Source organism: Coccinella septempunctata, chromosome 1 (genome assembly GCF_907165205.1).
Source record: "Coccinella septempunctata chromosome 1, icCocSept1.1, whole genome shotgun sequence".
Taxonomy (NCBI): domain Eukaryota; kingdom Metazoa; phylum Arthropoda; class Insecta; order Coleoptera; family Coccinellidae; genus Coccinella; species Coccinella septempunctata.
In genome coordinates, this window is record NC_058189.1 from 34345643 (window position 1) to 34359291 (window position 13649).

General features: G+C 35.2%; 1 protein-coding gene across 1 annotated transcript in view; it reads left to right on the plus strand.

Annotated features, from left to right (window-relative positions):
* Nucleotides 1-13649, plus strand: part of LOC123314898 — a 36640-nt gene that overhangs the window by 11611 nt on the left and 11380 nt on the right. The window contains exons 6-9 of the mRNA XM_044900323.1: nucleotides 2065-2434; nucleotides 3651-3885; nucleotides 6842-7054; nucleotides 8444-8724. Of these exons, the coding sequence (XP_044756258.1) occupies nucleotides 2065-2434; nucleotides 3651-3885; nucleotides 6842-7054; nucleotides 8444-8724 (1099 nt within the window). The remainder of the gene's footprint in view (nucleotides 1-2064; nucleotides 2435-3650; nucleotides 3886-6841; nucleotides 7055-8443; nucleotides 8725-13649) is intronic.

A 13649-nucleotide genomic window follows, 5' to 3' on the forward strand; every position in this document is an offset into this window, starting at 1 on the left:
AACAAATATCTTGACAAAGAAACAATTATTAGATTGAATAAATGTTGCTTGCGACGAAATACTCATGTGATAAGACGAGGAAATCATTTTGAACACCTACTTCATACAACTAGTTATTCACAGAAAGACGATTTATCCAGAAGATCAAGTTTTAATTATTAGTTTCAACATAGCGTAGTATCAATTACAGAACATTTTATCATTGTGAATGACAATTTTGAATGACCGAATAATATTGTATAATTGTTGAATACATTCAACAGAAGAAAAAATGGCAATTTAGAATTTCTAAAAAGTTATTATATTGCACACGTGTCGTAGTTCAAATACTCATTTTGTGAAAATCGTTTCTATGATTATTCTGTTTCAAGTTCAATATGAAAACATAAAATATTTTTTTAAGATATAGCCATTTTAAGTTTCCATAATGAGCTATGCCGCCTCTGAAAGAACAAATTACATTCAGAATAACTAGCTAAATCTGTGACACTACACATCTGTGGGTCTTTTAAAGAGGTACGTTCGGCCAAAGTACCCAATTTTTCGAATATCACAGATATTTTTTATTTTTGAACATCAAATTATTCGAAAACTGGCGCATTATACGAAAAAATATGAAGAATACATTGATTTTACTAAACGTTCAAATATTTATTAGATAGCGTCCAACTTAGTTTCAAGAGTTGGGTTCTTTGAATTTTTGTTATTTGTATGGTGCCTAATGGTCACAATGAGAAAACGTGAAGACATGGGTGATGTGATATCTTGTATTTCAAAGAGATTCATCAAATAAATGAAAAACTATATTCCGAAATTAATTTCATTCGATAAAACCGTTTGTGAAATAGAACTAAAAAAACATTTTTTTTATGGTTTTTCAACAGCCTGTATCCTTAAAACCGAGCCGATTCGGATAAATGTTAAAGGAAAAAAGTGTTCCTCTTGACCTCAAGAATCTACTGTTAAAATATTTGTATGAGTCAAAGACTCACCCTTTATGTACAGAGTGGGCAAAATTCGTGTTCTACTGAGGGGATCTCGAGAACTATAGCAGCTAGAAGAAAAAGGATGACACATTTCCGAGCAATTTTTCAGATAAACAAAGAAAGGTGAAAACCGTAGCCTCCTACGATTCTTCGTTTTTGAGTTATCAGCAAAAAATGAGATTTTGACGATTTCGAAAAGTTCTCATAACTTTTTTGTCCCTGAAGTTATAGATCTGAAACTTGAACTTTCTACAGGCACTTTTTTGAGAAGAATCCACACACAAATTCGAAATATTTTTCATTCCGAATCATTAGGCAAACTTTCGTTTTTCTTAAATGCAAACTTGCATTGAATTTGTTATTTTTGAACCGGAAAAAAAAACTTTCGTCACACTTCACTACGCATGAAAGTGCCTAAGAAGGTTCATGTTTCAGATCTGTAAATTCAAAGACAAAGTTATGAGAACTTTTCGAAATCGCCAAAATCTAAATTTTTGTCTATAACTCAAAATCTAGAAATAATAGGCCGGTTCTGTTTTCAGATTCAGGAAAAAAGAGCTAGAGAATGTGCCATCTGTTTTCTTCTAGCTGCTATAGTTCTCGAGATCCTCTCAGTGTCTCAAATTCGATGCCTACTGAGCTGACTAAAAAAATACGTTGAAAAATATGGGCTGTCCCATTTGTTGAACACTGACATTTCTATGATACGTTACGAGTATCACATAAAACATAAAAATAACTAGAAAAAAAAAATTTTGAAATTTTTCTAATATCTCGAACATAATAACCAAGAAATATGTATTTGAAATTTGAAAGTAAACTTTCAGAAACGCCCTAAAACTCGAGAACGAATCAAGATATCTATGATCTACTTTCTGATATCTAATTATTTCGAAAAAGAAGGGGGTCTTTGAAGATTTTGTCTCAAAGTTTTATAGTTCTCGAGATGCTCTCAGTGAGTATAGAGTTTGGGACACATTATACAAGTCGAAGACTCACCCTGTATTTCAGAAGATACTTAAATAGCTAATATTCTCCATTATGAATCTGAGATGTAATTTTTTTACTGTTATTTCAGGCATGAGGTTCAACAAACAAAGAAACCGTTTTGATGAACATGTGGAAACTCACGTTCAGAATAAAGATGAATACTCGACCAAAGTTTTCGCCGCAAGCAAAAGTAATAATATTGTCCCAAAAGTCCTGTACCCCAAAAAACGCTACTCAGGCAGGGAACAGATTATGGATCCCATACTTCCTCAACCAATTGAAATCAAACACTTCACGATACAGAACAAAAAAGGTACAACACCTGAAATAAAGGTCAAACAGGAGCCAATGGATTACACTGAGAATCAGTCTCTCATCTCGTGTTTATCATCGCAGCAGAATCAGCCGCAGTTGCAAACATCACAATCCAAAACTGGAAATCAGGCCTACTTTTGCAGGTAAAAACTACTTCTTTTTTCATTTGTTTTTTGTGCCTCATTCACATTGACGCTACTATTTCAATTATTTTCGTAAAATATTTTTGAGATGTATGTATTGTGTATCAACCATGTTTTTGTTATAAAAATTGTTCACTACCTGTGGCGGTTTCACAAATGGACCGAATACTTGCCAAATCAACAACGTTTGAAGCATACAAATTTTACAAGTTTTTTTAAACAATTTGGACAATACAGAACTTTTTTTTTCAATTGATTTTGAAGACAAGAATGCTTATGACACTCCACTTCTCATGTGAATATTCAAGAATCCAAACGAAATCAGTTCAGACACATAACACCCGCTGATATAAAGTCAAGAAATGTTATGATCTGAATCGAACTAGCAAACCACCATCATTCAAAGTATTATTAGAAATGCCATTTCGCCGAGAAAGAGTAGTTGCTGACCATAGTTTCTGTCTCATTTGACCTCATCAGAACAACGAAACGCACTCCTCAACGAAAATGGAACGATTTAATAGTCCTATTATTCCATATCCATATTCGGTTTCACAATGGAAGCTCAACCTTTGGTTGAAAAAATTTTGCAGGTTAGGCGTTTTACAATCGCACAAAAAGTGGTTAACTAACAGAAAACTTAACCAATAACCAAATGGGTAAACCTGAAGTAAAATCACAGGAGGTGAGGCATTTTTTTTCAACAGAATCTAGGACTGGTCAAAATGAAAGCGTTTCACACAAAAAAACAAAACTTTCAAAATGACAAAGTTGAAAAAAATGAAAATGATTACTGAAATAAATCCTATTAGAACCCTAGATCATTTTTTATTTGAATTATGGCCGAGATTATAGCAAAGCAATGGGAAAAAAATTATCCTGTGATGACTGACTCAACCATATGGTTTCGTTTAGGATATTGGCCCGTTCGATTTTTACGTGGGAATGAAAATGGAAACTTAGGATTACCGAATTTTTCTAATTATTCAGTAACTTAAAGGATGTTATGAAATGGCTCATTTCTATACCAACTGACAGAAAAATACTCAGTACAAAGTGTAAAAACGTGGGATATTAGTTCCAAATCTCACCAATAAAATTCGTTTAAAAAAAAAAGAGTAAAAAATTTTTTTCGGAGATCGTATCACAAAAATTTTCTGACAGCCCATGCAACCTTCATTCAACCTAACTAACCATTACTATCTATATTTTCCAGAAAATGCTACAAAGTATTCTTCAAATTGGACGAATTCAATATACACAGTAAAAATTGCGATTATAATCAATTTGCAAACAATAGTATGCTTGGAAGCTACCTCACATCAGGTAATAAGCCAAATGGAGAACCTACAAGTATTTCGAATTCAGGAAGGCCCATACGTAGCTGTGCAAAAGAGGCTGGTCCTTACAGAGATGAAGTATACATCCCAGAACACATACTGAAAGATCAGGTGAGATTGAAGTTTATTATTTCGTTTTCAGTACAGGGTGTCCAAAGTCGATGCTCAATAAAGGTATCTCGAGAATTATAAGACCCCCGATCTCTTTTTCGGGATCTCTTTTACAAAAAGCAGATCATAGATATCTCGAATTGTCTTCAAGTTGAAGGGTATTTTTGAAAAATTACTGTTTGAAATATTTCGCTATACCTTGGTTTATGTTTGAGATATTCAGTAATTCCTATGTTCTATATGTGATACTCGTAAAGGATCATACAAATTAATTACCATTCAGAGGTATAGAGGAGAGACGGTGATTTTCAAGTGGATCACCCTATATTTTTCAACTACGTTTTTTAGTCACAGATTTGTCGAAAAACATCCCGTTAGCGTTTTTTCAAAAATGTCATCCGTTTCAAACATATTTAGTTTTTCGATTTTGTTCTTAACATGGCCTACACTTTACCAACTTGGACAAATTCGAAAGAACGCTAAAATAAGTCGAATATAAAAGATTTATTCACACGGTGAATCTCTGACTCGTACAAATATTTTAAAAGTAGATTCTTAAGGTCAAAAGAAACGCTGTTGTTGAAAAACCATTTCTAGTTCAACCTCAGTACAAGGGAAAAAAATAATTGAATACAGTATCTGATTCCTTGTGAAAAAGTGCCTGTAGAAAGTTTAATTCGTTTTCAGATACTTTCGAAATTGAAAAAGTTATGGCACATTTTCGAAATCAATGAAATATCAAAATTTGGTTGTATCTTCAAAACGAATGAAGATACCGTGAAACGGTTTTCACTAATTGACTTTTCACGAAAATCGAGCCCAGGACTCCTCTCAACGTTTTTACCTATCTAGTCTAGAAGTACCAGAAACAGCCAAAATCAAGCAATTTGGGATACCCTTTACAAATTGATTAATGAATGAACAAAACACTCACAGCAGGTTTCATAAAACTTTGACTTTCCAAACGACAATTTGACAGTCACTCGATACCCAAAACGAAATCAATAAAATCTTTGCATTTCTGAATATATTAAAGGAATAGCAATTGAGAACCTTTGAAAGGACGTATAGTCATAATTTCCCCTAAATGGGCCTTCATGCAAGGAATGCTTCCTGCAAACAATAATTTACGTGGATGAACAGTTCTCAATTGACTTGCAGTAAAATGTTCATTACACATGGTGTAGTCAGTAGTGTTTGCAGCAGGCCTTTACGCCCTGAAAATTTCATCCACTTCGTAGCACTGAAATTAAAAATCAATGAATGACTGAGTCACTTATCGATTGAAATTAATTCTGTGAGGATTCTGCATTTCCTGAAACTTTAATGTTTTCACTCCCAAATTCAAATAAACGTTTATTTCAATTTTTAATTGACTTTGTTTCAGAGATTGGGAGTGAAAACTTTGAAAAGTTTCAGGAAAAACCGAGTCACATGTTACTAGTTTTAATACTGACATTCCCATTTTCCTTACGGCCGTTTTCAATAACCTATCCAAGATAAGGGATAGATCGCTATTGCCAGTTCGTCTGCCTATCTATCCTTGTAGTTATCTATCTATGGTTTGCATTTCACAATTATGGTTTGATGTTATCTATCTCAAGGCAAGGATAGATAGGAATCTATTCAGCTCAGACCACAGAACACTAATATAAGACCTCACATCATGAATTCATTTCTAGCGTTTGAGATATTGGTGTGTGTTAGAAACTAGAAAGTGTAAATATTTGAAGATAATGTATAAAAGGTTAATCGTGTGTGTATGACTATATAACCGTGTGCACCATTTCATTAAACGAGCTTAATTCCTTAATGTCTTTTTTTCCCATAGAGATTCTATGCTTGAACGTCGTTCAATGAAAGGTGCATACGGCAATAAATACTTCACAATAATTGTTGTCCTCTGAAAGAGGAGAGTTGGAGAAGATTGACCGAATCCTTCAACTCTTCAGTTTCAATTCTCCCACATTGCGCCCTCAAATATGAATTAATTAAATCCAATAATACACTCACAGCACCTTTGCTCAGTTGAATTCTACATGTGAACTCGTAATCATTCAAAATAATAATGTAATCAACTCTTGCTTTATAAACTTTTTGTATTATGGTCTCTTCCGATTCACTTTCTTCATCGAACTCATCAATCATCTCTAATAATTCCATGTCGCTGTCGTCGCTACTCAAATAATCCATCTTTCAAAGTTAATTACAATTCAATTGTCAAGAAAACAGCACTGAAATGCACCCTGATAACAATTTCCAACGCTTTATCTCTACCCCTTACTGCTCGAACTCGACAGATAAAAAAAACTGAACTACCGGAGATACTTTTTACAATCGACGGTTTACTTCAAATTTCTTTGAAACGCAGGTAGGCGCATATATAATGAAAGTTCCTATCTCTGGTTGTCTATCTGACCTCATTTCAGAGGAAGGGATAGATCGCTGGGGCCAGTAAGAATCGCTATCTGCAGATAGAATATTGAAACGTAAACAAGCACAAAAGGACAGATTGGTCTATCCCTAGTATCTATCTATCCACCGTTTTGATGGATAGATGGGTTATTGAAAACGGCGGTTAGTGAGATTCGTTTTATTTGATCGTCAGTTCTTCACCACGCAATAATTTTCGAACGATATTTTGAGGTTTTCACGAAGGATTTAGATACAAGTTTCAATAATCAGCAACTTGAACGAGCTTGATAAAAAAAAGGCGGTACGAGAATCAAAACATTCATAACCTTTTTGATCAAAATGACCGTCTGAAATTTCACAAAATTTCATATTAATTAAGACTTAACCAGTCTTAGGGCCTTGAAAACACATTTGAAACACAGATGACGCTCACATCACTTTTGTCGCTTCGTTTCTTATCTTTCCACGCTATAATCTGTGATGAATGTTTTTATCTGAAATCGCGATTTACACATCAACATTTGTTGAATTTCAATTTCAGGTCCAGTCATCATCATCATCATCATCGCAAGGACCGTTTGTCTGCTACATTTGCAACACCCCATTCCCGACGGTCTATTCGAGAAATAGTCATATGCGTATTCATAAGAGTGAAAATATGATACCGCCGCCCTCAGCAAATCAACTCATTCAACCGAAGCTTCCATCTTACCCAGAACCTTATCATCAGCAAAGTGTGGCGCATTTAGCAGAGGTAGGAATTTTTTTAATTATATCATAATAAAAAATAATATTATTTTTTCTGCTCTTTCCAAATTTGTAAATCAAATTCCGATATTGATATACAGCACGGTGCCCATCTGAACCTAATTATTAAGTCTTTTTAAGGGCGAATCTTTTTATTATTCCATTTTTGATTTTCCGGGAAATTAGAGGGATTTCTCGGCACCACTCAGTACATATACAGCACAATCTTTTTCAGAGAGAGCTGGTCCATTTCTTACATCATGCATAATTTCAATGACACAAACTAGAACAAATTCGGAAATAGAAAAGTGTTGGAACAACTTAACACACATGTGTTCATGACCGTAAGGATCGAATTGAATCAGTCCCTGAGTTCTTCTTCATCATTGAAACCAATACAATCGTTTGATCCTTTTTTTAGCCAAAACCTAAAGAATTACTAACAATCGGGAAATGATGATGCTGTCGTTCATAGCCAACAGTAGTTCGAGAGCTGGCAACGAAAATCGGCAAGAGTTTTGTAATGGCTCATAATTAAATATGATTTAGTATTGAGGGTGTACATTACTCTGCACCCACTCTCAAGGTCAGGTAGTGGAACATCTAGCGGCGACGTGCTTTGATGTAGGTATATAAAATTACAACATACTCTACAAATATTTTGTAATGATTGAAAATAGTCATTTAGCTAGTTTATAGAGCAGAAAACTTGAGAAAGTGGTCAGACCTTATTTTAGGGAAACGCGCTGGCTCAGTACCCCAAAGAAGTTGCTGCCTTAACGATGTCGTTTTAAAAGTTTTGTAATAGCTGAAAATGCATTTATTGCTCAAATATCATATATTATTTGAGAATAAAATAGTCATACCACATATCAATTGAACAGAGGCGGTCAGCAGTCACCCAAAGCACGGCTATTGTAATTTTACATAAATCAAAAAGCGTTCCCGCCAGTTGTTCGACTACCTGATCTTGAGAGTGGGTGCATACCACCAAAACTAACTAATATTGAAATATGAGCCATTACAAAATTCTTGCCGATTTTTGTCGCCAGCTCTCGGATACAAGCGCACCATAGCAATAATATGCCATTTTTTAGCCGAGCTTAATTCGTTTCACTTTTGCCTCCTTTTCGTATCTTTCCGTTTTTTTATATTTTTGTCCCCCTATCTTTTTCTGTAGTGTTGGGTTCGAAATCTTCGTTATTAGTTATTAGAAATATTCTTACTTTCGTTGTTCTTTCATCTTGAGGATGAATTTTCTTGCTTTCCTCTCAATCCTATTATTCTTTTACGTTTTATTGATTGAGCGCAAGCACCAACTTCAACATTGAATCTGAATCTGGATATTTTTGTACTTTTTATTTCCTATAAATAAATTTTTATTATTCATATTCAGGTTAAACAGGAGCCCATGGATTTTGAGCCAGAAGTGGAGATCCATGAACCTGTCCAAGAAAATTTCACAACCAATCTTAGTCCGGCAGTTAGTATCACTCCCATATCAAAGAAGCCAAATCAGAAACTTCAGATTAATCCAAGTGTTATGAAATTAGTTCAAAATAACCCCCAGTTGAGTATTAGAAATAGGGAATCCTCTCCGCAGCAAACACAGCAACATAATTTCCAGATGCAGCAACATATACAACAAATGTTAGCTGGAACTCCAGATACAGATAGGTAAGTCAACATATACGGCCGTTTTCATCTCATCTATCTATCGTTTCACTTACCGACGATTGGTAACCATTCTAAAATAAACTGCTCCACATGAGTGAGGGATATTGACTTAAATTGCAAAAAAGATATAGTTAAAATAAGATTTTTGTGATGAAAATGCATATTAATATGATTTCAAGTTCCAAATTAATTTTAGCCTGTAGATCTGCAGCGTATACAGGGTGGTTAAGAAAAATCGAGTAAAATAACGAAATTTTATTCCTAGAGAATTCAAGCATTTTAAGACTATCAATACCATGTATGGCCCCGACGGGCATCAATAACAGCTTGACATCTTCTTTGCATACTAGACACGAGGTTGTTGAACATTTCTTGAGGCATTTGGTTCCATAAACAGGGCAGAAGCTCTCTCAGATCATTTAAGGATTCTGGGGTAGGTTGATGATTATCTAATCTTATAGAATCAGGTGATGATCCTAAGGTAGCAATGGAGAATTCTCCTCAATTTGGGTTATCACTGCATATGCAAGTTTAAACTGAATAATTATGAGTTTCATTCATGATTTTTTCAAATGCACCGCGGAAACTATTGAAAATCATTCTTCAAAAATGGGGTTTTAAAATTTAAATCGCTTGGTTCGGAGTTTACGATTTGGCAATAGCGTCTACCAGACAATGAAAAGAACAATGTCCGATCAGCTTTTTTATAAAATAACAGCAGTTGATTTACAAGCGCCTACTTACTGGCGAGCTTCAATTGCAACCGGCCATAAAAATCCCATAAAATTTTACGACCTTCCTCGTTCGTTGCAGACTTCATAGACAGCCATCTTTGTCTATCTCATTAAGATAATGCATTTGTTGTCCTTTATTATCAAGGCATATTTCAGTCGATGTTGCTAACTTGTGCAATCCACATGAAACGCTTTAAATTTTAAATACCCATTTTTATTTTTCATTCTTAAGTGCTTCAAATGATTTTTTTTGGGAAACGGTTGAAATGGTTATTTCAAAATGTGGCGTTTCAAAGATATTTCATAAAAAAGACATCATTTTCTTCAGAAGGAGTATTCCCTATTGTATGGGATGGAGGAAGGTGTTTTTTGTATGAAGGGAAAAGTTTGAGATTTCACTGATAACCGTTTATTGAACTAGTTAACTGCGGACTCTCATTGTTACACAAATGAGTCGTAGTTTATAAGTATACACCAATAATTGAAAATAGTAAACAATAGTTGACAATTGATTCGTGGCGCAGTCCTTGCTTAGTTGCTTATTCTTTGATTCCTTTATTTGGTGCAAGGCTAGACGACAATATATTATAAAAACTATCTACTTCAAATTAACCTTCTGATTGTTACATTATCTTATGTTATGAATATGATGAAATATTTCCTACATTAATTTATTTTCTGCTAAGTCCATTTTTTGGCTTAACATATTGCGACCTCAAAATGGACCGGCATCAAGAGGTGTCCTCGGATCGGTGAACTGGTAGTTTACATATCTTTGTTAAAGGTCTTTTAAATGTTTTATGATTACTCATTTGGACGGTAACTACTCTTATAAGTCTATGTTGACCGGGGTGCACTTCGACTATCTTAGCTATAAGCCAATTGTTTGGGTCGATGTTGTCCTGTTTGATTGGCTGCTCTTGGATAAGTTGCCTTTTCTTCTTCGGCCAGTTGATGCAATGTACTTATTGCTAAGTATGGGGCTATTTTTGTCCCGTATGTGAGTGTGTTCAGCTCATACATCGTTATAGGTTCCGTTTCTTGGAATCGCCATAATATTCTATGCATCTCTCGGTCGTCTGGGTGGAGTTTTATCATCCGGTACATTTTTTCTGTCAGCCATCAATGCATATTGAAATGTCCTAAACCTGAGCAAAATATCGGCGATGTCGTTCTGCAAAGTTGGTTCAGTTGGCATAATGTCGTTCAAGCTGAGTCCGGTCGTGGAGGGATAGGTGGCATTGAACACACCTCGTAGTTTTATTGTTGATTTGTCGGTACGCACTACTGCTTGGTGAGGTATATATACTTCATTCACTTTTATTTTAGCAGTCGGTTGGCCATGGAAATTTGACAAATTTCACTCTGTATAGTACGAAAACGTGGGGTTATGACGCTTGTCAAAACATTTTTTGGTTTTAAATCAACGCTATGTTGCCCGTTTTACGTAAAAGTTTCTGTTTTTACATATTTAATCACAATGTCGTATCTCTTCGGAAAATATGTGACGAACATAATTGAAGTTTATACAAACTGATTGAAGGCATACCAAATTCAGTTATTTGCATGGAAAATACAAGATGAACACACATTTGAACAAAAATTTCACATGAATAAACAATTAACAGGCAACTGGCGCGTATTTGTGGCTGTTCATCTTAATACATTGATATAATAATAATTAGGTATTTATTGGTAGCTTAGACATTTACAATGTGTAAGACAAGTCAAATGAAAAATAGAGAAATCAATTTTCGGGAACGAGTCTACGATGACATTCATCGAAAATTCTGTAGTAAACTTTTCGCATTAAATCACTCAAACATAAAATTCTCAAATGCCACCACTTTTTTGAGTTTCCCAATAGAAGGAAATTCTTTGTCATATCCTCTTCCTTCATTCACAATCTTTCTGATTGTGGAAATATTCAGCTGAAATATAAGTCGTTTAGATCCAGATGAAACATTATATAAATTCTCTCACATTGAATATGTTCGCTACCGTCTGACGTATTGTGGATTTTAGAATATCAGGGTATAACTATTTGAATGAGCGGACCTGAATTCTAAATAGCACTTCCTGAAACCCTGTCAATCACTTTCGAAATTTCCGTAATAAAAATTGATATCAGTTGTGGCAACCGCGTTATGACATTAAAGACATTTCATGAGTGCCAACCTTACTCCGTTCTAGTTACAAAAACTTGAGAAAATTATTTCGTGGCCAACCGACTGCTAAAATAAATGTGAATGCAGTATAGTTACCTTCAGTCACCTGACCTTGACTCATAGGTGACATATGAACCATTGTTATATATTCTTTCATGAACTCTTTGTAGCCTATTGCCAGAGCTTCGTTATTCCTAAACTTCTTCTCAGGCGATTGCTTTATTCGCTGTATCTCCTAGATTGTTTTTATTTTCGTTGAAAGGAATGCGCACTGTGTAAGATCCATTGCTGTCTCGGCTACATGTGTTTTTGAAGTGCTCCTCGCATCCACCGCCATCTGTTGCTTCCTTTCCAGTTTCTGGTTTCTCCAGTTCCCAGAATTTCTCCAATCTTTGTCCGATTTCCTGAATGCTTGAAATCATACTGTTGATTTTGATGTTTGGAGTACGCGCCTCACCGGATCCTAGTAGAATATATCCTATTTTGTGTTGACTCCTACAATACCCTCGTCGACCTTTTTATTGCCTTCGTTGATGATAACTGCATATGCAGCTGCACCTAACAGTATGTCGATTGGTCCTGGTTCATAATAAAAGGGGTCAGCTAATATGGTACTATTCCACTGGTGACTTGCGTGCATATTTCTTCCCTTGGAAGAGTTCCAGTTATTTTTGGTATTATTAGTAGCTCCTGGATTAGGTTGAATCTACTGGAGAATCGGGGATGTTTGTCTGCCTTAATTTTCCCACTAGAGATTCCTGCTTCAGTTTTTCCTACCCCGCTTATCTCTGTCCTGTGCTTTGTACGGTGTGTTCCAAGAACAAGCATGTTGTGTGATGAACGAGGCTTCGCTTCCGGATCTACTAGAGCCCTCAGTGTTGTGTATGATCCGTCCAATTTTCTGACATCAATATAGGCTGTAGCTAACAAGGTAATTCTTCTTTTACCGACCATGTTCACCGTTAGTTTTGTCTTCTTGCTGACACGATGCTTGTTTGTGACCTGATGCCTTTGACCTGAATTCTGTGAAGTGTAATAAGGTGTGGTGGAACTGCTGGCACTTACGGCATCTCATTTTTTCAAAGCATTTCGTGGAACTGGTATGATTTAAACAGTTCATACACAGTGAATTCTTTTTTGCCACTTGATTCCTTTGATAAATCGACATTCCCAGGAATTTGGGACACTCCATCAGGGTGTGTCCTTCTCTGCACACCACACATTGCTTCGCCTTCTGTATGTGATATGATTCTACCGGAAATTTTTCACCCATTTTGTGTTGGTTTTGTGATGATTTGTTGTTCCATTCCGGTTTTTTCACGTTTTTTGATGCTTCCAACGTTTGAAAACGTCTTTCCAAAAATGGTAATACCTATTCCAACTTAGGTATGCTCTTTTGATCGACCATTGCGTTGTCAAACGCTTCTTTTGTTTCAGAGTCCATTTTGTTGATTACCCAAGCTGCTATCAATGGACTCCAGGTATACTTCATTCAACTTTATTTTAGCAGTGGTTGGCCATGAAAATTTGACACATTTCACTCTGTATAGTACGAAAATTTGGGGTTATGAAGCTTGTCAAAACATTTTTGGGTTTTAAATCAACGCTATGTTGCCCGTTCTACGTAAAAGTTTCTGTTATTACGTATTTTATCACAATGTCGAATCTCTTCGGAAAATATGTGACGAACATAATTGAAGTTTATACAAACCGATTGAAGGCATACCAAATCCAGTTATTTGCATGGAAAATACAAGAGATCAGTATAATATCATAATATGCACTAGCTTGAGGAGAGTTAATGTTCGTTATCTTCTTTGGCTTACATCATTTGTAGATTTCAAAAATATTAACCCGAAGATGAAATGCATATGATGCAGTGGTTGGGAATGGGTATCTCCCGAAGGAATTAACAGATAATTACAAGAATGTTAAATTCTTCAACAAAAATCATCTTGCATCAATATAAGTAAAAGGAATTGAAGGAAGTTTCAAGTTAAGATGCAACTTCACCGTTGAACAA